We start from the raw sequence: 24,380 nt of genomic DNA, 5'->3' as shown, positions 1-24,380 counted from the left end.
TGGGTATTGGGAGGAGGAGACAGAGGCATCTCTCATATTTTGTCTTTGCCTCTTTAACAGGCAAGAGGAGGCACGATCCTCCTACACCTCCTTTCTGAGGGGCCTATCTGGTATTAATGACAAAACTCTAATATTAAAAGCCCAGAATATAACAACACCTCCTCCTTCAAGGGTGCCAGGTGCAGAGCACCCAACAGAAACAACCCATTGGAAGCATGCTGACAAGTAAGAAATGCTTTCTCTTGTTCTTCTATCTGTCCAAATTTCTTCCCTTATGCAGCCTGAGTTCATTAAGAGGCTGCATCATGACTAACATGAGGAGCATGAAGGGAGTTACCTTCTCAATGTGGACAGACCCACCAGGCTGTCAGTGCTCCATTTTTTTCTCTTCAGCTCCAAGCTGTACATGGCTGACCTGGAATCTGCACTGCACCACTCCCTGAGGGTAGAGACAGCCAAGTTCTCCATCCTGGAGGGAGAGCAGCTGGAGGCCCTGAAGCGCTACGTGGCAGTGTTGACCAAGGTGAGCACTAAGGAGACTTCAACCAGCCAAGGCTCCAGTTGACTGACCAGTTCTCCAGTCCCCTTATCCTGAGAGCAGGTGTTGGGTCTTGCCACAATGACAGAGAGGAAAATCCCTGGACTGCCCCACTGTTAGGTTAGAGGCAAGGCCAACTGTTGCATTAATTACAGAGCTAATGAGGCTGTTCCTTGCAAACTGATTTATCCCAAGTGCATTTCAACTGGTGCCTAACAATGTGGCAGGCCACTATGGGAGGGGTCAAACTGTTTGAAAATGCCACATTCTGGTTGGCATATGTGCCTGACAATGGCCTTCCCATGCATTTCAAGTGCAGCTGTGGCCCAACCAAGCTGCAGGAAACTCACAGGTATGGCTGTGTGTAAGCATCAGGCTCTCACTGGATCTGAGTCCTGGATGTGGATAAGGTCTTTGTTTAACTATTACCAGAAACAGGATTGCATCAAGCACTCAGCTGGCAACAAAATCCCTACTTCCCGTCTCTGACCTATGCAAGTGGCCTGACCAGCCTCATCCACTTCTGACATGTGCTACTCCTTTTTGAAACCCTATGTGCCTATGCACAGTGATTCAGCATGGGCCAAGCTGCTACAAGGGGAAGTAATGGTGGCACTGCTGTTTTTTCCATCCTCAACTTGAAGTTTTGTTTTCTCCCAACTTTGTGCTCTGTTCTCTGCCTTCAAGCCGTGAACTAGCCATAACATCAGAGTGCAGAGGGTACCACTCCTTGACTCAGCAGCTTTGAAATGTCTCCTTTCCTGTGGCATACGAATGACTGGCAGCTGCTTATGCATATGTTGGAATTTGATTGACCAGCTGTGTGAGGAGGGCAGGACTAGGATAGCAGGGATTCATGTAGGTCAGGACGAGGTGCCTTGGCATAGCTGTGCTGAACCTGCTGAATTCCTCTGCTTACTGCCAGGCCTTAGTTAAGGCTGTCATTCTCTCAGTGTCTTGAACACTGATGAATTGTTTAAATGAATATCCCACTTCACCATCTTCCCCTAGAAGAGTGGGGACTGCCTTTTCTTTCACATACTTAAGGAGATGTGGAGTGGTTCTATGGCTTTTGGTCTTATTTTGCAACCTTACAGGAACAGTCTGTACTGGGAAATGCTTTGATGGCACCCAACAGCTGTAGCAATACTGGGTTTTGATTAAGGGACAGCTCTTCAGAGAGAGGCAACAGAGGATTCAGTGCTGAAATAACACAAGGAAACCAGCTTGCCAAGCACGCTCGCCTCCTCCAGCAAAGTTCACAGGTCTTGGACTGCTGTTGAAGGCAGGAGTGATGACTGACTGCAGCCTCCATTTGTGCTGTTCTGTCACTGTAAAAATTGAGAGCTTGGTGTCAACCTGTTTCTAGTCTGGAAATAGCTGGTGCTGGAAATTGAACCATGGTGTTTCAGACTCTGGCCACTAGATGGAGCAGTGCCACCAGGATTTCTCAGCAGAAATGACAGGATCAGCAATTAATGGCCACCCCCCTAGTTTTGGGGGATTACATCTGCTTTCCTGTGTGTTTACTAATTGTACAGCATAACAAGGTTCCTATGTATGACAGATGAGTAACAACCAAATGCTTTTTGCCTCTTGTTTTGTTCATTCTTCTTTTTTTATTTGCTCACCTGCTATTTTTGTCCTTCAGTACTACCTGTCTCTCTCTATATGTCGGCCTCTGTGATGTAGGCCTCTCTTTCTGCTTGTGTGATGTGTGTGTCACTCACTTCTCCAGTCCCTAGAATGCTTGTGGTTTTAAAGTGCAGATACTAATTGGATTTTAGCTGGCTTATTGTCAAAGTAGCTTTCTGTGTTCCTTGGAGATGATCTGGAGCTGTGATCAAGATTTGGATCTTGGCTCTTGGCCTGAGGGTTGATTTGTTCATATGGGAAGCACCCTGAATACAGATGAAGAGACTTCCCAACACTAGCCTCTTGGATCCTGGTGAAAAGGGTCCTTTATAACCAGCTGGGGCCGTGAGTAGCTGTGCGCTCCCCCACAGCCAGTGTTCTCTTACCATTCCCATTCTGGTAGTGACTGGGCCTGTCATAGCTGACTTCCTTACAAGCAGTGTCTCATTTACAGAGAGCGTTTATGGCAAAGCTAGGGCATGGACTGTGTTGCTACATGATCATTTGTTTTACGTTGCCCACAAAGCTGTAACTTCTCCAGACTCTTTCTGGAACCAGAGCCAAGAGTCTCCACAGCATCTGTGTTCCTCAGGCATGACCAGGGTTGAAACTTGTCACTCACTGTATTTCCTCCTCTCTGTTTTTGCTATAGTACTTTCCTGGACGTCCCTTTGTCAATAATTTCTTGCACTCTTTGGACAACTGGCTGAAGGAGGTGAAGGAACCAAACATTTCCCACAGAGCCTTGGAGAAAGCCTTGAAGAATAAAAAAGATGTAAGACACTTAGAGAGTGTTTCCCTTCTGCACTGTAAGGAGGGACATAGGGTGTATTTGGTTGTCTGAATCCCCTCACTGGGGTTCAACTTTCTACTTTTGCTTCCCTTCTTCCCTCAGTTTTTCACTGGAGTTGTTTTCTGTAAATTCACCCCAGTCTGTTTCCCCATCAGCCTCCAAATCCAGCAGTGCTGACAAACGATGTGACGTGGGTGGGTTGCCAGGGCAGTGAACCTCGCTACCGAGGATATTCCTGCTCCATCTGGACCCTCTTCCACCTGCTGACAGTGCAGGCATCACGGCACAGTGCACAGAATGCAGGTACAAGATAACCATGTGGTTAGTTTATATCCAGTTTTGCTATGTCGGCCAATATGACCATACAGAAAGCAGTGTGGAAACTACCCTGTTGTAAGCAGTTTACAGTTGCCTGATGCTGCAAGGGCATCAGAAAGCTTCTAACATAGTTAGGAGACTAGAGAGAAGAAAGATGGATACCACGAGAAGCAGAGTTGTCCATAAAAAATAAAGTCTATCCAGGAGGTCTGGCTGAATCCAGAAACATGGTTCTCGACATTTTTAGGCTCAAGGCACCCCTCCATAACTTTTCAGAATATAGCAGCACCCTATTTGCAATTAATATAGCAGCACCCTATTTCATTGTTTCTGCCAGGTAGCTTCTAGTTCTGTTACCAACTTCAGACATATTCCCAAGGTTCCCAAATTAATTTCTGACCTCAGGGAAAAAGCAATTATCTCCCTCATGCCTGTTTTCTGTCTTACAGTTAACCCAGTCCCCCTTTTTATAACTTTATTTATAAAAGAATCAAACTTATCAAACAACAAGTTTGACATTTAAAGTTACAGAGTTGACATTTCAAGTCACTGTCCATAGAAGTCAACCCAGTCACTTTTATATAGGGCTGGATGTTATTTATTCTGCACAGCATTGAACTGGCTTATTGTACGTGCCCAAAATGGAGTGGGGAATATGGCTCTGACCACCAGAAGAGTTGCAGAAGCCAACCTAGCATTGGAGCAGCCTTGAGACTGGGGACAAGGAGTTCTCTCACTACTGAAATCATAGAAGTAACCCTTGCTTCCCTCCACCTAGTACTACCTATCTCAGTAACTATATATTACTGCACTTATTATAGCAGTGGTTTTAGTGATGGTTCTTACTTTTGCTGTACAATCCTGGAGTGTAAAACTTAGGTCAGATAGGCCAGTAGCAGCAGCATTATGGCAGTCACTTGTCAGGATGGACACCCTTTCCTGCTGCAGCCATGCAGAGGCACAATCTCTGTGGGTGAAGAGATCATCTATCCATTACCTATATCCAGGGTGTTTGTAATGCCCTAGACCAGATGCATCATGAAGCATGATGCACTGCGAGACAATAGCACCATCCTGCCCCACTTCTTTCCAAGGTCTTCACCTCATTCCTGGCTGGATTCTCTGCCCCGACATGAAACATTTACAGCAGTGAGGTAAGGGGCTTTGTTGCTGCTGCTTCTAGGTATATGTTGGGGCCCTAAGTTCCCATCTGCCTAGCTGGTGGAAACTGGTCTCCTTTGTGCAGCGTGTCAGTACCTCGCCTTTATCACTGGGAAGCTTTGCATGGTACTCTCTCTTATGGGCCAAAGGCAGTACTGACATCTCCATTTAGCTACCCCCACACATCACACGAGAACAAGACCACAGCTTGAAATGATATCTAGCTCTTATATGTTAAGTGGGAGAATTGGGTGACATAAGCAGTCACAGAACGGTAGGAAAATATTCCTGGAAGTGGGACTCAGGAGGTCATCTAGTCCCAGCCCCTGCTGAAGGCAGGATCATCCCAGTCTAAAACATCTCATCCAGGTGTTATTTAGCTTGCACTTAAAAACTTCCCATGGTAGAAATTTTAGAACCTCTTTCAGGTAACCTGTCCCAGGGCTGAACCATGTCCCTAGTTAGAAAGTTATTGCTAATATCCAAGGTAAATCTCCCTAGTTTCAAATGTAAGGTTATTGCTTCTTATCCTGTCCCCTGTAGTCACAGAAAACAGTTTGTCACCACCCTGTTTAGGAGCTGCCTTGAGGTATTAGACAACTGTTATCAGATTCCCCTCAGTCATCTTTTCTGCAGTCTAAACTCTAGGTCTTCTGACTTTTCCCTGAATTCAGAGTCACCAGGGCGTTTCTTAAGCAGAACCTATGTCATTTTGACTGCACAGTCAGACTTTGGCATTGCTGTCAGCCTATCAGGGCCCCATTGCCCAACAAGGCCCAGGATCCTGTGCTGTCCCAGGATGCATATGTCCTAAATGACAGGAGAAGCCTTGCTTCTTTGACTGGCCCCTGGCTGTACCTCATGCAGATCTTTACAGGGGGCAGTGTACCCAATGCTGACTGCTCTGGGGGATGTTTGCAATTTTCTGGACCCACCCAGCCTCAGAGAGCTGGCAGGCAGCCAGGAAGAAATGAAGGGGATCTTGGAGTGGAGGGAAGTTTGGGGTGATAGAGGGGGTGCTGTGCACAGTTGTGGCATCTCTCTGAGATGGAGAATACCCTCAGCTTTGCATGCTGCCCTGACAGGGCTGTCTTGTTTCCTCCAGGTCCATTAGAGGTCCTTGGTGCTATGCGAGGCTACGTCCATTACTTTTTTGGCTGTGAGACCTGCTCGGAGCACTTTGAAGAAATGGCAGCAGAATCCATGGACCAAGTGAAGAGCCTGGATGAGGCCATCCTCTGGCTTTGGTCAAGGCACAACCGGGTCAACGCGAGGCTGGCAGGTAACACAGCTGGCATTGGCCACAACTGGGGAGAGGCAAGAAGTGTAGGAAGGTATAGCTTTGTTAGTTAATTCTTTCATTAAAAGACAGCTCTCTAAATGCTCTATTTAATATCTCCTGCTTCTCCTGCCCAGGTACACAGGCACTGTTTTTATCCCTTCCCCCACATACCTGTTAAGTCCACTCAAGGGAGGAATCAGTATATAAACTGCTGACAGCTGCAGGGGAAGAAAGGACAAGTGTCCTGGCCCCATGGACAAATGAACAAATGTCTTCCTCCTTGCCACTGCAGCCTCCCCTCTCACCACTGTAGGAGGCCCTACTCCCAGCATTCACATAGATTCCTCCACCTAGTGATCAAAGCAGTGTGGCCACATAATTGGATGAAAGAGAGACTGTTTGGTAGAGATGGGCAATGGGAAGAGCCTGTTCAGTCTTTGGGAAACCTTGCTGCTCCCTAAAGTAGAGGAGACAGTGCCTGTCCCAGCCAGTGGGGGCAGGGAAGGGTCTCTGGACAGAAGGCAGCTCCAGGGTTGAGACCTAGTTCTTGGCATTGCTGAAGGCTACAATCTCCCCCCGCATCTTCACACCCCCCAGTGGCAAAGGGCATGTGAGAAGCTGCTGCTGCAGGTGACTGGGGAGGGGGAAAGTGAGTGACTTCCAAGTAGGGGTTGGATGGGCCCCTGTGGTACATTTCCTGCACTGCTTGGTGTAGATAGAGCCTGGCTGTAGCAGCAGAGGGGACATCTCTCTGAGATATGCCTATCTCCTGCCAGGAGTGTAAATGCTCTGCCTACTGCACTGGGCCATGCTGCTGCTGCATAACCTGCTGGAAGTGTGTCTTGACTCTTGTTTGCTCTGATTTGTTCAGGTGACCTGACGGAGGACCCCAAATTCCCCAAGAAGCAGTGGCCTCCCCCAGACATGTGCCCCTCTTGCCACAAAGAGATCAATGGGCAACATGCATGGGATGAGGCAGCTGTCCTGCACTTCCTCAAGGGCCACTACTCACCAGTCAACATCTACTTTGCCTACACAAAACCTGAGACATTTCTGTTGGCCAGGGAGAGCCGGGATGTGGAGGAGACAACTGGAGTGAAGGGCAAGGGCAATGGGATAGTGGGGATGGAGGATAAAGAGAGAAGAGAGGAAGAGGAAGGAGGAGAACAAAAGAGCACAGAGCAGGTGGACCCAGTTGTGGGAAGAAAGATGGTTGCTCAGAAATGGCAAGCCCTAAAAGCTGCAGCCTCGGCAGCCAAGAAGAAGCAGCATCTAAGCAAGAGGGACACCGCACCATTACTGATGACGGATGATAACAGTCGCCAGGCTGTTGACTATGCAGCTGCCCAGGAGCACCTGAGGAGGCGAGGGCTTAAGTCCAAGGAGATCATTGGTGTCCTGGAGGAGGAAGGAGATGATGGTGTGAGGAAAAGCCAGTGGTTCCATGTGCTGGGACTGCATTACTCCCACCTGGACATCGGCCTGTACTTCCTCTCCTCCATGTGCCTGCTGGGCATGTACACCTTCTACGTACGGCTGGGGTCCAGCAAGGGCCGCCCTAAGTTCTCCATGGCATGAGGCCTGCAGTGGGTGACCAGCTGTTTCCAGTCAGGGTTGATTAAAAATTATTCTTTATTTTATTTCTTAAATTCCAAGCTTTTAACATTTTAAATTCATTTTTATTTAACTTACAGATGCATTATTTTTTAAAATCCTGTTTAAAATTAAATCTGAATTTAGTACAAAACATGTTAAGATCTAAATCTGAATGCCTTGGGAGCCAATGATAAATAAAAAGGAAATACGCTGAATCCATGAGTTTCTATAAAAATCTTTGAGATACAGTGGGCTGTGTGCTTTTTATTAGAAAAATCAGGGTGAAACACATTTATCTTTTGAGCTTGAGCTTTGTATATTGGCACAATAGATCTTGTACTGCATTAAGAGTTTGACTTTTTGTGGAACTTGAGAACAATCTCTTGCCATTTTCTAATATACTAACAATGTAAAATGTTAAGCTATATAATTGCTTTAATAAATCTACATTATTTATAGCATACCCACTTTGGTGGTAAGACTGTATCCCAAGTCCTAGTGTAAAGGTTCTATTTAGTTGTAAATCTGCATGTTGTAATTATTAAATCAACCAATGAGAAGCCATTTTTCTTTAGAAAGCAGGTGAAACACACATGGAAAAGTTGATTAAAATCAATGATTTTAAATTGAGGCCTTCCACTTGGTGATTTCAAATAATTAAATGGATTATGTAAATTACTGTGATTTAATTAATCCACATTGTGAGCAGTGGCAGAGTGGCAGGGATAGGCCTGCTACAGGCCAAGTGTCAATGGTTCCTTATACAGGTCCATGGCTGAGAGGCACCTGAATCTTCAGCTGGATTGCCATGGAAATGGGCATGGCCGGCTGGTTTCTTGGTTTTGCTGCTGCTGCTGCTGAGAATGTGGAGGTGCCTACTTAGACAGATATGACATGTTCTTCAGGGATCTAAAAGTGTTGCCTGGCATTAAAGGCCTCTGAGAGATTTGCTGCAGCTGCGAAGGAGATACTATATGTGTGCGTTGAGGGGAAGGGGGTTTGAAGTTGTGAAATGTGAGCAGCTTTCACTCTAGCTGCTACTGTTCCCTTCTGAGTTTGAGGCTGTAAGCAGTTAGGTCAGAGGTTCCCAAGCTTTTTCCTATTGAGTACCCCCTTCCAGATTTACCAGCTGCCCATGTACCCCTACCAGTTATATTTAACCCCTTAAATAACAAATATTATTATAATAAAAAACCCCATCATTACACAATTTCTTCTGCATACCCCTCAGAGAGGTCTTGCATACCTCCAGGGGTTATGCATACCACAGTTTGGGGACCCCTGAATTAGGCCACGATCAGGGTTATCCTTTTGGGCCAAAGGACACTAGATATAAACAACTTGAAAAGCCACTTGAGCTTAACCCTGTTTTAAATCACATTAAAGCTGTTGCTGAATTAGTTTCAAGATGTCTTTTGCAACCGCCAGATCTGCACACTGCAGTGCCACCCAGATTCTGCATTTGGAGGAACTGGCCATGGATGACAGCTGGAGCTATTAATCCTGTAGCTCCTACACCTGTATAAGGTGTTCCATTTTTTTCTCCCTCCCTTCAATATCTGGGACTGCAGTAATGCTGATGGGATTTTGTAGGCAGAAATTTGCAGGCTATAAGCTGTTGCTGTTTCTGTTGTTTACCAATGTGCTGCCTGTTTAAGATGTTATTGCAAGATGTGCCGTTGATGTGCTGCCACTTTTAATATGAGACTTGGGAGGAGATGGGGCTCTGCCAAGAAACCACAGCTCCCCACCTATCCTAAAGCACATATACTAGGCAGTGATGTTCTCAAATATGCTGCGCAGCCCCATTCAGTCAGTCTCCTGAACCAGAAACCATATAGGCTGCAGCTGCAGAGTTCTTCAGAGTTCTTCCCTTTTCCTAAAGCATTGAGGAATGTGGAGTTGGACAAAGTAGAGGTAAGGCCATGACCCTGTGTGTGGTGTGAAACATCGTAATGTCCTTTTGGTAGGATTTCCAAAAAGGTTCAACATCAGTCCCCCAAGAATCTGCCTTTCTGTCCTCTCTGTTACTGGGCTTCTTTCAGGAGTAAGGAGCCTACTTTTCCTGATCTTTATTCATTTTTATCGGAGACTTTTGCAACACCTGGTGTTTTCTCAGTGACGTCTCTTTCTTCTTTCAGGGACTCCTGTGGTAAAATTGGAATCCCAGGAGGTTTTCTCCCCCAGATCCTCTCCAAGCTATCCTCTTTTATTTAAAGTGCTTTTTTTTTGCAAAATGATTTTTCTGCACGGCTCCATTCAGCAGCTCTGCCACGAGAGTTTGAGGTGCATTTTGAGAAGGCGCCACGTAAAAGCCAGGCAGGCAGCAAGAGCCCTACTGCTTTCAGCAGAAAGGAAGACTGTTGCAGAGCTTTGGGTGTGGATGTACTCAAAAGTTATTCCAGCATAACTTTATAGCACAAGTTAGGCCTCTGGAAGCTGCTGCTTCTATGGGAAATGAAAGAACTGTGCCTATATTCAGGGTTTGATCAATGTTTGTTCTCTTTTTTCTGTTAAAGCCATAAAATTTGTTCCTGACTTTTGGAGTCATGCGAAAAAGAGGCCAGTGACAAAGGGAAAATGTAGATCTTGGCTTTCTTTAAAAAAAATCATTTAGCAATGTGTTTTCCAACTACATTAGTGTAGATATGTGGAGAGCAAAGAATTCTAAGTAAAGTATACACCCCTATTAATTTCCTTCCATACCTGTTTGATACAACAAGTCCTTTTTTCCCAAACTCTCTAATTAGTAGAAATGGAGCTGTTAAATTGTGAAACCACAGGCCTGATGGGTGTGTACACATAGCTACAAAACTTGGAAGTGGTTCTGTTCCCCAGGGTTTCCTAGCACAGCTTCGGTTTTTTTGGGTCTTCGTATTACTTCAGGATTGTTAACTCACAGAGTATTCTCGTACTGTAGCTTTGACCCTCTCAGCAGACACAGTCCCTGCACAGACTAGCGTAGGGTTTAGTTTTTTCTATGCAACTTTGCTGGCATAGTTGTATCAGGCAGGGCGGTGATTGCTGTCCCTAGCTGACACAGCTGTGTTGACAGAATTCTTGCTGAGTACACAGCTATTGTCAGGCTTTTTTTTTTTTAAGCTTTTGTCATTTGTGGAAATGGGGTAGATATGGCAGTAGAAAAACATCAGTACATACTACATCTCCACTAGAGGGCTCTGCTGGCATAGTTATGTCAGCCAAGCCCTAGCACCAAGAGTAGATAAACCCTAAACCTAAACCTGTCTAATGAGGGGGGCAGAGTACTGGGGTTAAAGCAATTGATTCTCTATTATACACAATTTAAACTTGTGGATATTTCTTTCCAGAAGCTCTGAAAGTGTACTATGTATGCCAAAAAACAATGAAGCAGCATTTTGTTATTTTTTCTGTAAACACCAAGGTGCAGGAACTTCATGGTGGGCTGTGATGAAGATGATCTCTGTGTGAGGCTGCAACTAGTAGATGGGATCTTGGAGACCTTAATCAGAGATACCATTACATTCTGAACCAGGTAAATGAAAAACTGCAAAGGCTATTGGCTGTATAACATCCTTTACTAAACCACCACCATATCTACACTGATGCTGGACTTTCTTATGCGGATTTCAAAGGCCATGTGGACATGATAGATGAGCCTGGTTTTGCATGCCCTGCCTTGATAGACTTCACTCAATTTGTTGTTCAAAACTAGGAGGGTCTCTTACCTGATGCAGGCTTATAGAGTATTTTATAGATTTCATAGACATTAGGGCTGGAAGGGACCTTGGCAGATCGAGTCCAGCCCCCCACCCAAAGGGCAGGAAGTCAGCTGGGGTCATAGGATCCCGTATTCATGCAATATAAAGTATAGCGGCCAGCAATTCCCCAGGTCTCAGGATGGGGCTAGGAACTTCGTGTTCTCCTCTGAAGGTGGGATTGCTGGGCTGCAATACAAGGCCAGCTGTATGGGTGGGCAATGTGGGTGACCTTCCACGGTGCCATGATCGGGGGGTGCCACACACATACGTGTGAGCAGTCCACACTTACAGCAGAGCTGTCTCCCCCGACACCTCGGCTAATCCCCACCCCAGGCAGGAGGAGCAGTGCTCAGCCCAGCCCACCGCTTGGTTCTAGCTGCTGCTCTGGAGGTGCCAGGCTGGGCACATGTGGGTGGGGTGATGCCCGCTCCAGTTAGCTTGTGTCTTGCTCCCACACAACAGCAGCTAATCCAAGGGACTTGGTAACTTTGCATTCAGTTACACTGTTCTTACCTCTTTCATATCTATTTTACTTCAGTGAAGAGCAGAAGCAAGGTAAAGGCTGCTGAAATTGGAACTTAAAAAGTAAATGCAACGATGCATGCAGGCATGAGAAAGGAATAGTATAATTATCCTGTATTTGAGAGGGTTTTTTTTTCATTGATGTTGCAGAGCCTTTTGATACACATTTTCAAAGCCTGCTTCTGGGAGGCCTGCCTCCCTGTGTATGGTATTGTGTAGATACTAAAAATAGACCAGTTTACTGTGTTTGTGTAAATAACCTGGTTTTGGGCCAGTTTTAACAAATAATCCCACATGGAGCAGTTTTGCACAGTAGACTTACTGATGCAGGGATTTTTTTTTCTGTAAAATATACCAGGGTGGTCCCTGTGTACCCCAGTGCAAATATCTTTGTTAACTGAAATATACTTTAAGAATTTAAAATCTTCAAATAAACAGATATGAATTTTAAACTTAATTTATTAATAAATCCAACTTATAAAATAACAAATTTAGCACTTAAAAATGCATCCAATCCCCTAAATATACAAAAAGACAGATATGTATTGTCCATCAGCAGTGCTCCCTTAACCCAAATCAATGTCTATAGGGTCAGCGTTCTTTTAATCTCTTCTTTCAATCTCTGACTGTTCCTTTTATGTGCCAGTCAGTGTTAGCATTTGTATTTCTTCACCTCTATATCTTGTCTCACTGGCACAATAATTCACCCCCTCTTTCTGATTCATAAATTCGACGTTTTCTTCCTGATTTTTAAAGGAATCTGCTGACACCAGTGTCTGCTAATTTGGAAGGTATTCAGTACACTTGGTCTTGGTAGCCTATTGCACCTCATCCATGATGCTGTGCTTGAGATGCTGACTACTCTTTTCTAAATCTCATTATAATTGCCTTAACTGTAACAATACTTACAGAGAGTCATAATGTTGTTGAGGCTGGCTGGCTATCACAGCAAGAATGGAAGAATCATGATTTTGTTATTACAAATGATACAAATCACAATTTTTAACTGGAAAAATTAACAATGACTATAAGCACATTTCAGACGCCCAGGGTGACAGTGAGGTAAGCAATTATTCTTTATTTTTCAAATGAGAAAAAGGCAGCTAATCTTCCAAGAGGACTGAATCCCTGCCGGGTTTAAAAAAAAACCCAAATAACCTCCTTTTGCCATAGCCATTATTGAATTTGTGATTTAAATTGTTTTAAATAGAAAGTGAGCTGAGACCCAAGCATTTCATACCCAAAGAAGAATATTTAGAAAAGATCTTAGTTACAGTCGAGGCTTATAGTTGTCTAATCTTCCCAGTCTTTAAATCAGAGCAGTAAAGTAAATCAGAGCCTGCTGGACCAGAGTGCAATGCAGCCAGCGCTTCCTGATTAGGAAACAGGGTGTGCGTGCATGTATCACTGTCCATCCTCACCCTTGAGCTATTTCCTCTATGTAACCTTCTACTTTAGGACAAGATACTGCTTAAAGCTCTCATTATGTCAGCAATTATGGTGGGAAGCATATGCATTTGGAATAGATTTGTGGGTGTATTTCAGGTGAAAAATTAATCTTAGATTGGTCTTTTTAAAATCTCTCCAATTGAAACATTGCCACAGCTAATTGGAAAATGACACAGTAAACTGTTACATCACTGTTCCTGGCCCTTCCCAGGCCAGCTTGTAAATTGGCTGATGCAGTTTTATACTATCCCTTGATTTGCAAATACTTAATACCTCACTTTGGCACTGACTCTATTTACAGCCTTTCTGCAGCTCTTCTTGGCAACTCATCTCCACATCACTTAAAGCATGCAGTCCTGTTAGAAATGCTTTTAGCAAGCTGCCCGACCCCTAAAATTTTTACCCAATGAAATGCTATGATTGAGCAATGACAGGCCTGGCACATCCCAAAAACCACTTCAAATCCTTATTCTAAATGAAACTGGTTTGAAGTTTTAATTCTCATGGGCACTGCCTCACTTTCCCTGTAGCCAGATGTGCAAGTGGGGCCTCCATATCCTAAAACACATTTTTGCTTTGGAGAATGCTGCAAGGCCTAGAATGTGACACTATTGAAACTTCAGAGCATCCTTCAGCGCAAGGTATTGTCCTTCATTGGCATCAGTCACAGGAGAAAAGGTGTTAGCAGCCCACATGAGAGCATGGACACTGGGAGAGGACAGAGGTGGTAGGCTGGTCTGATGTCGCCATTCTTTGGGAGCCCAGCCCAGAACATAGGTAGTTGGAAGGCAAGCTGGCTAGAAAAATTATATATGGAGTTGTTCATCACAAAGATTAAAGTATGTGGCTCACCCTTGAGAGCAAATCCAAACAAAACAATGTCCATGGTGGTATACACTGGGGAAGCTATACTGATGTGAACAAACAGGTGCAGTAGTTACCCATCCCATGCTTTAGATACTTCCTGTCCTGTGCAAGATATGATGCTGCTTGGAATATGCACAGAGAAATCAGGAAAAGCTGGAGAATAGTGGTTCTAAGGGAAAGCAAATGGAGTTACTTGAGAAGAGGCCTCGGGATTATGTGGGAATAGCTGAGGGTAGGGGACAGTGATGGAAAGTAACATCTGATGAAAGAAGTCTTCTCTTGTCCAACAGCTCAGAAGTAATCTTGTTAGAGTTATAAAGGAGGGGCCAGTTTGTTTCCCATTCTAGATGTTAATCTCCACCTAGAATTTCTTTGTGGGACTTGAAATATTGGACCTCCTGTTCTGCTGGTTGATGTTCTCCCACTGAAATCAGTCATATGTATCTCACACCAGCAGGCTGGATCTTGAGTCTGAATTGTCTGGTGGTGAAAGGGGTGGACTTTCAGCTTGGGTTACTTGGTAACTAGAGTCAATCTAAATATTTTACATAAATCTGTTAACTCTGAAAGAAATTTGGTTTAAGGAGCAAAGAAAACATGAATGCCATGACAAACAACATCACCATAGCTGTCATCCATTGTGATATGCCTTGCACCTTACATCCCACTAACCATTTTGTCAAAAAAACCTGGTCCCACCATGATAAAAACAAAACCCCACTTTTTCCAAGAAGTGTATATTTACATTTACATACATTTTAGTATTATATTAATCATTCATAGACTTTTTTAATGAGTTGAAGTCCCACCTACATGACTTTTGTGTCCCACTGGTTGAGAACAATTCAAACATGCTGTGTGTCATTGCTTCAGAGTTGAAGTGAAGGGAACTAAGCTATGGTTTAGATAGGGTTGATCCTGCCATTTCCTGTTCTTGTTCCAAACAGTTCTGTCTCCGGTCATGATGGATGTGTTTACTGAACAAATAAGGAGATCACCCTGGAATATGATGTTTGCAGATGACGTGGTCATTTGCACTGAGAGTTTAGAGGAAGTGCAAGCTGGATTGGACAAATGGAGAGAAGTGCTAGAGGGAAGAGGAAAGACAATTAGTTGATCCAAAATGGAATATATGCACTATGATTGCTCTGAGGTACCTGAAGTTGGTACTGTGATAACTGATGAGAAACATGTTAAAAAAGTTGACAAGTTTAAGCATCTGGGGTCAACCATTCATCAGGATGCAGAGTTAGATGTAGCGTTGAACCATCAAATTACAGCAGGGTGGGCAAAGTGGGAATTAGCAACAGGAATATTATGTGACAATGAAGCTGAAGGGAAAAGTCTACAAGACATGTATGTGCATCCGGTGCTATTGTAAGGAGTTGAGACATGCCCCCTGAAGAAAACTCAGGAAAGGAGAATGAACATGACAGAGATGAAAAACTCCGATGGATGTGTGGAAAGACGAAGATGAATAAAGTGAGGAATACTTGCATCAGAGGATTGGTGAAGGTAGTGGGGGCATCTAAGACAATACAAGAGAGAAGATTGGCATGATATGGACATATTCAAAGGAGTCTAGAAGAATGCATGGGAAAGGAAATTACCTAGGGTCACCATACCTCTGGTATTTCCTGGACGTGTCCTCTTTTTTGGGTCCTCCCATCTCCATCTGGGTGTTTTTTTAAATATTAACAAATGTCCAGGATTTGGGATTTTTCTCTGCTCAGCATCAAAGTGTTCCCCAGCACTGGACTGCAGCAGAGTGCAGGAGGCACCTGCTCCTCCAGGGGGGGAAGGGAGCTGTGTGGTCAGGCCATACCAGTGCCTGTATTTACAGGGGCGGGACAGCTGGGAGATGCTTGCAGGGCTAGGGGGAGTAGGGGGCTGCAGCTTGGGAGTGAGGGGCACTGGCAGGGGGCTGTGGGTCAGGAGTGAGGGGCACCAGTAGGGCTAGTGGGGCTGTGGTTTGTGAGTGAGGGGCACCAGGGGAGACAGGACTGTGGGTCGGGAGCTCAGGGAGCAGGCAGTGCAGGGGACTGTGAGTTGGGAGTGGGGGACAACAGCAGGGCTGGGGGAGCTGTGGCTTGGGAGTGAGGGGCAGGGGCATGACACAGGCATAACATTGCTCCCCCGCAATCATATTAACCACCCCCACTGACAGGTATCCTCTTTTTTAAACTGGAACTGTGGTAACCCTAACTTACCAAAATAGCACTACCAGGGGAAGGGAAAGAGGAAGACCAAAGATGAGATGGAGAGATATAGTGGAGAGGGACATGAAACAGAAGGAGTTGGAAGAAGAAGATATGTATGATTTGAAGCCAATGGAGAGCCAGGATCTGAAATAGCGACCCCATTAAATGGGGCAGGCAAGGGGAGAAGGAGAAGGAGAGTTGATTCAGCTGTGAGCAGGGGTTAGACTTGTTAAGGTCCTGTCCATTCCTGTTCTGTGATATGTTGGTACCCTGAAAAAATGGCTGATATGGGGCAAATTACATAACTTCAGCATTCTAGTAAATGCATTTCCAGTCAGATTTTTTTGGAGGAGAGAGCAGGTATATTCATTTCTTCTGCTTTCTCAAATAAAGGAGCAAGGAAAAAAAAGTGTGGTTTCCCTCAACTGCACCCTTCTCTGAGTATGTTAATTCAGGCTGTAAATAGAAGTTGCATTTGTCCTGGGATAAAGACTTTTGTCCCAAGATCCTAAGGATGTACAAGCCCACTGTTCCACTTCTAGTCCCTCTGAAGTATTCAGGATAAAATGTGCTAATGCTTTTTCCCTAGACATGGCTATATGCTCTTGTAAAATGATAGACAAGGTTCTTTGGGTAAATCTGATATCTTCTATTAGACCAACTCAAATATTTGGAAAAATTCTTCTTTGCAAGCTTTTGGGTATAAATATCCTTTTTCAGGCTGAGGAAGCATCTGCAGTTGGTGTGTGCTCTTTCTGGATGGAATGAATAGTACTGGGCTGCATGCAAGAAAGCCAGTCAGTGAAGATGTAAATTGAGGAGTCAGCGGGTGAGAGACAGGCGGGGGGGGGAAAGGGCAGAGAGAGGGGGATGAATGTAGCTGGTAAATAGTGGAGAGATACCTGGGAAGTTGGATATTAGACAAGTTATAACGTGTCATAAATCCAATGTCTATATTTAGTCCATGATTTTTTGTATCTAGGAGGTTGATGAAGTGAAGTTCATAGGCTCAGCTATGAAAGGTGTTCTGTAAATTCCCTTTGAGGATTAGAACTGAGAGATTGGAGAGAGAGTTGGTTTCTTGTGAGAAATGTGCCCCCACTGGTAATTGGGTATTCTTGTCTTTGATAGATTTCCAGCGTGCGTTCATTCTGGCACGCAGTTGCTGTTTGGTCTCTCCTACATATTTTCGATCAGGGCATTTGGTACATTGGATAAGATATATTATATTTCTGGAGGTGCGGCTGTAAGATCCAGGAATGCTGATGGTTCTTTTGTGGGGGGCAGTAATTGTGGGGGTGGTGGAGATATGTAAAATTATTGCATTTTTTTCCCTAGACAAGTGGCCAGGCTGTACACTCCTCAGGCAACTTTGAAGGGCAACATGTATAAATGATTATGCTGTGCCTGGTTTGACTCAGATCAAACCCTGGGACAATCAGGCCCATGTCAAATTGAGATGTCTGTTTATAGCCTCAGGGGAGTGGTAAAGACAATGTTAGTAGCCCAGCCCAATACTCACGTACAGCACATACAGCATGTCACCACTTACAAAGGCATCCGTAACTTTCAGGATTACTGTGCCAGCAAGACAAGACTTCCCACTTGTCATTTGCCTGGAATTCTGTTTCCTGGTCAGCAATTAGACTGACTTTTCAGTTGACTGTTTGGCAACATTTGGGGCTGATCTGCTGCTGAAATTGAGGAAGGTCAGCTGGAATTGAAAACCTCTGGTCTGTGCATTCTACATGGTGATGGTGCTTTTGAATAAGGGACTTCAACCACTTCATTTTCAGCCCCCAATTGCTAAATGTCCATCAAATAGAACCAAAAACAATGACATTTTCCTCTCAAGTGAGAACATGTCAGCAAAGATAAGCTACAAAAAGGGTCTCAGAGAATCTCTTAATACCCTTTCTGCAACAATAGTTTTATAAAACCCCAATTTGAATTTATAAACTACTCTGAAAGTGTTTGCAACTACAGGACTTTCTTATCCAACAGCTTTGCTAGGAGTGTTCAAAGGTAGTGGCTGCCGCTAGTGAGAAATCGGATCTTTGCAGCTTTTTTCTCTTTTCAGATTCAAGGAATCTAAGCTGATTAAAGTATGACACCCAGGATGACTCTGGGGGCTTTTATTTTATCTGGAGAAATTCAAGACAAGCCAAAGCAAGTTCCTTTGAACTTTATACTACTTTATTTGGATATTAGCAATGACACAAAAGTACTGATAGTGGCTACCTATAATAGAGAATACATGAATATACTCACTACCAGGTGGTGAGGTCTCTGGTTCCTTAGACTCTGTCCTCATAAGTAAGGCAAATTTCAGACATTCATCCATATACTTTTGTGTTGAGGAGTTTTATACAGCTTAGATTCAAATTTCTGTATTCCTACTCATTCCTCTAAGAGAGCTATCCCTTGGCAAATCCCACAGGGAGCGGGGAAACTTTGAGTCAAGATATGTGATCATCATGGCTCTTACCTGGGGTCACTGGCATTTGGTGAGACACCTGCCTTTGTATCTCAGCTCACTTGAAACTGGCTCACAGATTTGCCCTTTTTCACATGCTAATCATTGTGATTTAAACTGATCCCAGAGGCAATTGAGTCTGTCTGTGAGGAGGAATGTAGGGACAGACCCAGCACTGAGGCGCATGAAGTAATAGGACTCCCCAAACAAACAGATGATATAGGGGTATAGCAGAAAGTTATAGATACATTTTTAATGTTTCCACCATCCATGGTTTTAGAGTACAGTAATTTAATTCAACTGAGTAACTCTGTTTAAAATGTCATAAGCAGACATGTTCAGGAAAAAAGTCAGTTTTACAATTAAACAAATCAGGCTATCATAGCTTTCCAGGCTTGAGCAGATCACTGTTGGCCTTTTGGCCCAGATCAGGTGTCTCCACCTCTTGTGGGCTAAGATCAAGTGGGAACGTCTGAATCCCAAGACATCAGAGCTTGGGCCTGCATGTGGGATGCCTGACAATGGATTTGGGAGTATCTGAAGTCCCAGGGTGAGAGCCTGGGACAGAGGATGCTTGCCAGGAGTAGTGCCATATGTGCTGTTTAGAATGATTGAATTCTGCCTGCTCAATCAATATGTTTTTTGGAACGATTGAGTTCTGCTCGATCAATATCGAAAAGTTAAAAAACTAGGCGACTGTGGCATCGATGCCTACACAGTCAGATGGATTGCAGATTGGCTGAGGGGTCGCACTCAGAGGGTAGTGGTGGATGGGTCATATTCAACCTGGGGGGAGGTGGGTAGCGGAGTCCCCCAGGGCTCGGTCCTGGGGCCTGCGCTGTTCAATTTCTTCATCAGCGATCTGGATGATGGGGTGGAAAGTAACCTGTTTAAATTCGCTGATGACACCAAAATTTGGGGGGAGGTGAGCACGCTAGCAGGGAGTGAGAGATTGCAGAGGGATCTGGATAGGTTACAGGGGTGGGCTAACAGGAACAGGATGCGTTTCAATACGGACAAGTGCAGGGTGCTGCACTTGGGCAGTAGGAACCAGCAGCACACTTACACAATGGGGAACTCCCTACTTGAGAGCACGGAGGCAGAAAGAGATCTTGGAGTCATTATTGACTCCAAGATGAACATGGGCCGACAATGCGAGGTCATGGTTGGCAGGGCTAACCGGACCTTGTCGTGCATCCACAGGTGCATCTCGAGTAGAGCCAAGGAGGTGATCCTCCCCCTCTACGCGACGCTGGTCAGGCCACAGCTGGAGTATTGTGTCCAGTTCTGTGCGCCCCATTTCAAGAGGGATGTGGACAACATGGAGAGGGTCCAGAGGAGGGCCACCCGCATGATCCGGGGACAACAGGGCAGACCCTACAGTGAGAGACTGCGGGACCTGAACCTATTCAGCCTCCACAAGAGAAGGCTGAGGGGGGACCTGGTGACTGTCTATAGACTCACTAGGGGGGACCAGAAGGGTTTGGGGGAGACGCTGTTTCCCCTAGCGCCCGCTGGCATAACAAGGAGTAATGGGCACAAGCTGATGGAGAGGAGGTATAGATTGGACATCCGCAAAAACTACTTCACGGTTAGGGCGGCTAGGAGCTGGAACCAACTTCCAAGGGAAGTGGTGCTGGCCCCTACCCTGGGGGTCTTTAAGAAGAGGCTGGATGCCTACCTGGCTGGACTCATTTGAGTCCCGTTTCTCTTTTTGGGGTTTTTTGTTGTTCTCCCGCCCTGGCGGGGGGTCGGGCTAGAAGATCTACTAGGTCCCTTCCGACCCTTAATCTATGAATCTATGAATATGGTTTGGAACTGATTTGGCTGATTTGACCTAGAACATGAAATATTAAAAAAAAAAAAAGATGGGACACTGAAAGTATCTGCCAATGAGCTACAGTAAAGCAACAGCTCTTGTGCTGCCCTAGCACTACCCTGGGCCAGGTGAGATGTACCCAACCATAGCTGTTGCGCAGCTATGAATTATAACTAATTAAAGTATTCTACACTGTAAGGGCAGGACCTGAGTGTCCCTCCACTTCATTCAGCAGGACTGGAATGTCCTCTCATGAAGCAAATGAGTGGTTTAATGATCATGCCTATGACAAATATCAAGTGTTCCTTGGAATGTTTAGGCTTTATTACTTCTGAAATGTCAGAACTGCACCCACAACCGTGTTTCAACATAGCTGTTGTTGTAATGTAGACAGAGCTTGTGATGACCCTGCCAATGAAAAAAACCCGCAACTACAAATTGTGTCTGATGTACGTTGGAGGTGAGTTCAGGGCTGCAGAAACCTGGATTTCAGAATGTCTCAGTCTATAGTCTAACTTCCCTGCCTCCCTGTACACCAAACACCAACACAAAGTCTCTGAGGCAGGGACTGTCTCTGTACCTGTGTTAGTACTGCACTATGAGGTAGGTTTGGGCTCTTTGCTGGGGAGTGTTAGCACCACCAAAATACAAGTGTTCATTGAGAAATACTATATCCATTTGGAAACCTGTTCAGAGTAATTCTTACTAATCCCTACAAGACTTAACAGCAGCTATGGAAGTGTGGGAAGAGCTAAAAGCTAATCCTGCTGAAGGATCTTTCTTTAATCCCCCCTATGCTTAGAGACTGTCTCATGAACACTCCGGCATCTTCAGAAAAATACCATCTCTAGGACTGGAGAATGGGATGGTTCCCAAAGTTCTGCATTGTTTTATGTATAGGTGAGGTTTGTAACTTATTACTAATGCTTTAGTAGCACCTTAAGGGCTCTGATCAGGACTGGTATCTAATAGCATCAGTTACTTGTAGAACAGCAGTTTTCAACAATTTTTCATTTGCAGACCCCTAAAAAATTTCAAAGGAAGGTGCAGACCCCTTTGGAAATTTCAAATGGAGGTGTGGACCCCTTTTGAACTGTAAGCATGGGTATTCATATACTTTTGATTGATCGTGGTCATCTTTCGCAGACCCCTTAGTCTGTGGACCCCCAGAAGTCTGCAGATTGCAGGTTGAAAACCCCTGCTATAGAACCATCTCTTGCATGAATGCAGTTCATACATGAAGGTAGAGTAGCCATGACAGTCACATGTGCTTCATGTCTGGCAGTCTCTCTTGTTGCTGAAATGCTAATTGCTTCTAATTGTTGCTAACTGAGTCCTGTTCTTCTAGCACAGCAAGTCATTCCAGATACCTAAATGGGTGGCCCTGAACTGGTCATAGGTTTCCTGTGACTTGAACCAATAAACAAAGTCATAAAGAAAGATGAGCATTATTAATAATGATGGTTCCTAGGAAACCAAGGTACCCAAAACACAGGCTGTTAAAGGCCATGTTGTTAACTTGGTTTGTGCTGTTTGTAAGTAATAGAAGGTGTGATTTTTACAATGCCCAAAAATGTGCAAGATGCTTTACAGATGCTTCCTGCTCTAGTGAGTTTTCAGTCTCCATGTTATTCATGTCACAATGAGGGAGAGGGTTGCAAGTATTGGGAGGGTGGGGGGCTGGGGCAGGCAAAGGAAGACAAAATAACACAAATAAGAGCTTGTATTGATTATACATAGGCATATATATCTTGATGATTATGCTGTTTTTTAATATTGTTGTATATAAAACAGATGCAGAATCTGGCTTTCCAGTGCACGAGACTGAAAAGATGGTACATGTGGCAAATGACACATATGTGGTAGCAGATGCAAACCTTACAGGCATTGTTTCAGCAACACGGTTATGACACCAAGGAATAAGGCAAGGATTTCCAATACATTTCTCTGCTGATGGAAATTGGTGCAACTCCACTACAGTTTACACCACACATGAAACATTTACATGAGAGATTACTGCAGAGCTACCTAAATAACTCTACAGCAAAGTCTCAGCATCTACATGTGCAGCCCTCTTTAGCTGCAGTAAACTAATAAATACTGCCAAACCTCACCAAGTTACAAACCTCACCTAGTAAACACAAGTACTATCCTACAGCAGCATCATTTAGCGTGCAGCAATGCACGTGTAGATGTAGACAGGGCTGGCTGGAGCACGAAGGTGCTTCAGTGTGGGGGCTGCCTTTGCCTGGCCCCACAGAGCACCCTTGTGCCCCAGCCAGCCCGTGCAGTATGCCGAGCAGGTTGGAGTAGCCCCACGCTGGCAGGCTGTCCCCTCAGGCACCCTGCCAGTCAGGGCTGCTCTAACCCAGCTCAATGTACAGCACTCCTGGGCATACGTGTAAATACAGTACCCAGGAGCAATAAACTTCAGCGCAAACACCACTGGAGTTTATTGCTCCTCATTTAAGAGTATATGTAGATGCGCCCAGTGAGTTTGGTCCTTAGTTCCTCTGTGACAGTGATATTTGTCTCTATCACAAGACAAACAAATAAGCATAAGACAGTGGTTAGTTTTGTAAGGGCTGGCTAGCTGGGTCTTGGACAGTATCCATGTTTCAATGAATCTCCTCATCAGAACCCAGATATGGCACTAACATGAGAAAATAGGAAGTGAGTGCTGTTCTGAAAAAGCCTAGGGCTTCATCTGTATTTCTATAACCTAGTTTTTCTTCAGTAGTTATAAAGCCCTGAGGAAAATAACACTGTCCTAGTAATAACTATGTATGATTTTGAAGGATTTATCTAATCTTTTTTTTTAACCTAGTCAGTCATTCTTTCCCTGCTCTGTCACATGTGTTGCTAGCTCCTGTTAAGGGGTCTATGAAATGTGATTTAGTATTTAAAATTAATTTACTTCTGGGTTTCTAATACAGAATTACATTCTGCCTTGTCATGTTTTTCAGATTCTTCTCATTTTAGAGCTGTTCTACCTATTTGTCCTAAAGTTCCTAATGCTCTTTACTAAATGGGTACACCCCTGCTCTAATCATTGATTATTATTTACATCAGAAATGAGGAAACCTGGTGCTAAGGTGACAAAACTAGGGTGGTAAGAGAATTTAAAAGCAATGCATCCTGCTTGAATCAGCAGCACTGCCAACCCATGTGACTTTCCCCTACATCTGAAAATACTTGGTGATTTACTTAAAGCCCCCAAACTCCTACGCTCATGTCATCGGGGCAGATACAGGGGAGGTGCACTGATGCACTTGCACCTGCTTTGATTCCTGCTCTGCCTAAAATTCAACACCAACTGGCTGGCAGTGGCAGGAGCATTTCTAGTACAATCAATTGACTTCACATCTCATTATTGTCTACCTGAACCCTTCTAAACTCCTTATTCCCCAGGTGTTAACAACCCTCTCTTCTTTTTAATGATTTCGATGTTCCACCAAAATCATTTCCCTTTGTTCTGCAGTCTGTTAGCTGCTCCTGGTAGTGAAGCTCCTATTTCACAGATTGTTTTTCATAAAATCATAGCGACAGCAGGCTGCAAGAAACTTCCAGAGATCATCTCATTCAACTCCCTGCTTGAGGTAGGATCACCTCTATCCAAACCATAATCTAAATTTTACCTAAGACTGTTGTCAACCCTGACACAACACAGACCTAACACCCTAACCTGCCACAGTAACCAATGTCCTGCTTCTATGAAAGGTTGTCAATATATGCTCAAGACATCCCAGGTAGAGGGCCATGCCACCTACTGCAGAGGAAGACAACCTGCCCCTGCAGTTTGCACCAGTCTGACCATGGGATAAAATTTCTTCCAGACTCCAAATATAGCAATTGGTCTGACGGAGAGCGGAGTGACAAGACCCTCTTGCCAGAAACTGCCAGCTTTGATCCTAGCAGGAGCACTAGTACAGCTCAGCCAAACACAGTCATATTTAGCATTCTTAATTTTTCAAAGTGAGAAA

The 24,380-nt window shown here is 44.5% G+C and overlaps 1 protein-coding gene across 2 annotated transcripts in view; it reads left to right on the top strand.

The window, feature by feature from the left end:
* The window catches only part of LOC109286958 (sulfhydryl oxidase 1-like), a 111,582-nt gene that overhangs the window by 25,301 nt on the left and 61,901 nt on the right, over window positions 1-24,380 (top strand). Inside the window, exons 7-12 of one of the 2 annotated variants that reach the window (XM_019501784.1) lie at window positions 61-225; window positions 394-523; window positions 2,826-2,948; window positions 3,122-3,269; window positions 5,551-5,727; window positions 6,599-7,538. In XM_019501784.1, coding sequence (XP_019357329.1) covers window positions 61-225; window positions 394-523; window positions 2,826-2,948; window positions 3,122-3,269; window positions 5,551-5,727; window positions 6,599-7,305 — 1,450 coding nt within the window. In that variant the 3' untranslated portion in view covers window positions 7,306-7,538. Of the gene's footprint in view, window positions 1-60; window positions 226-393; window positions 524-2,825; window positions 2,949-3,121; window positions 3,270-5,550; window positions 5,728-6,598; window positions 7,539-24,380 lie in introns of those variants that run through there. The other variant, XM_019501783.1, reaches the window with a different exon arrangement.

This window comes from Gavialis gangeticus, unplaced genomic scaffold (genome assembly GCF_001723915.1).
Source record: "Gavialis gangeticus isolate Ggan-Ray unplaced genomic scaffold, GavGan_comp1, whole genome shotgun sequence".
Lineage (NCBI taxonomy): Eukaryota > Metazoa > Chordata > Crocodylia > Gavialidae > Gavialis > Gavialis gangeticus.
This window is presented reverse-complemented; position numbering and strand designations above follow the sequence as displayed.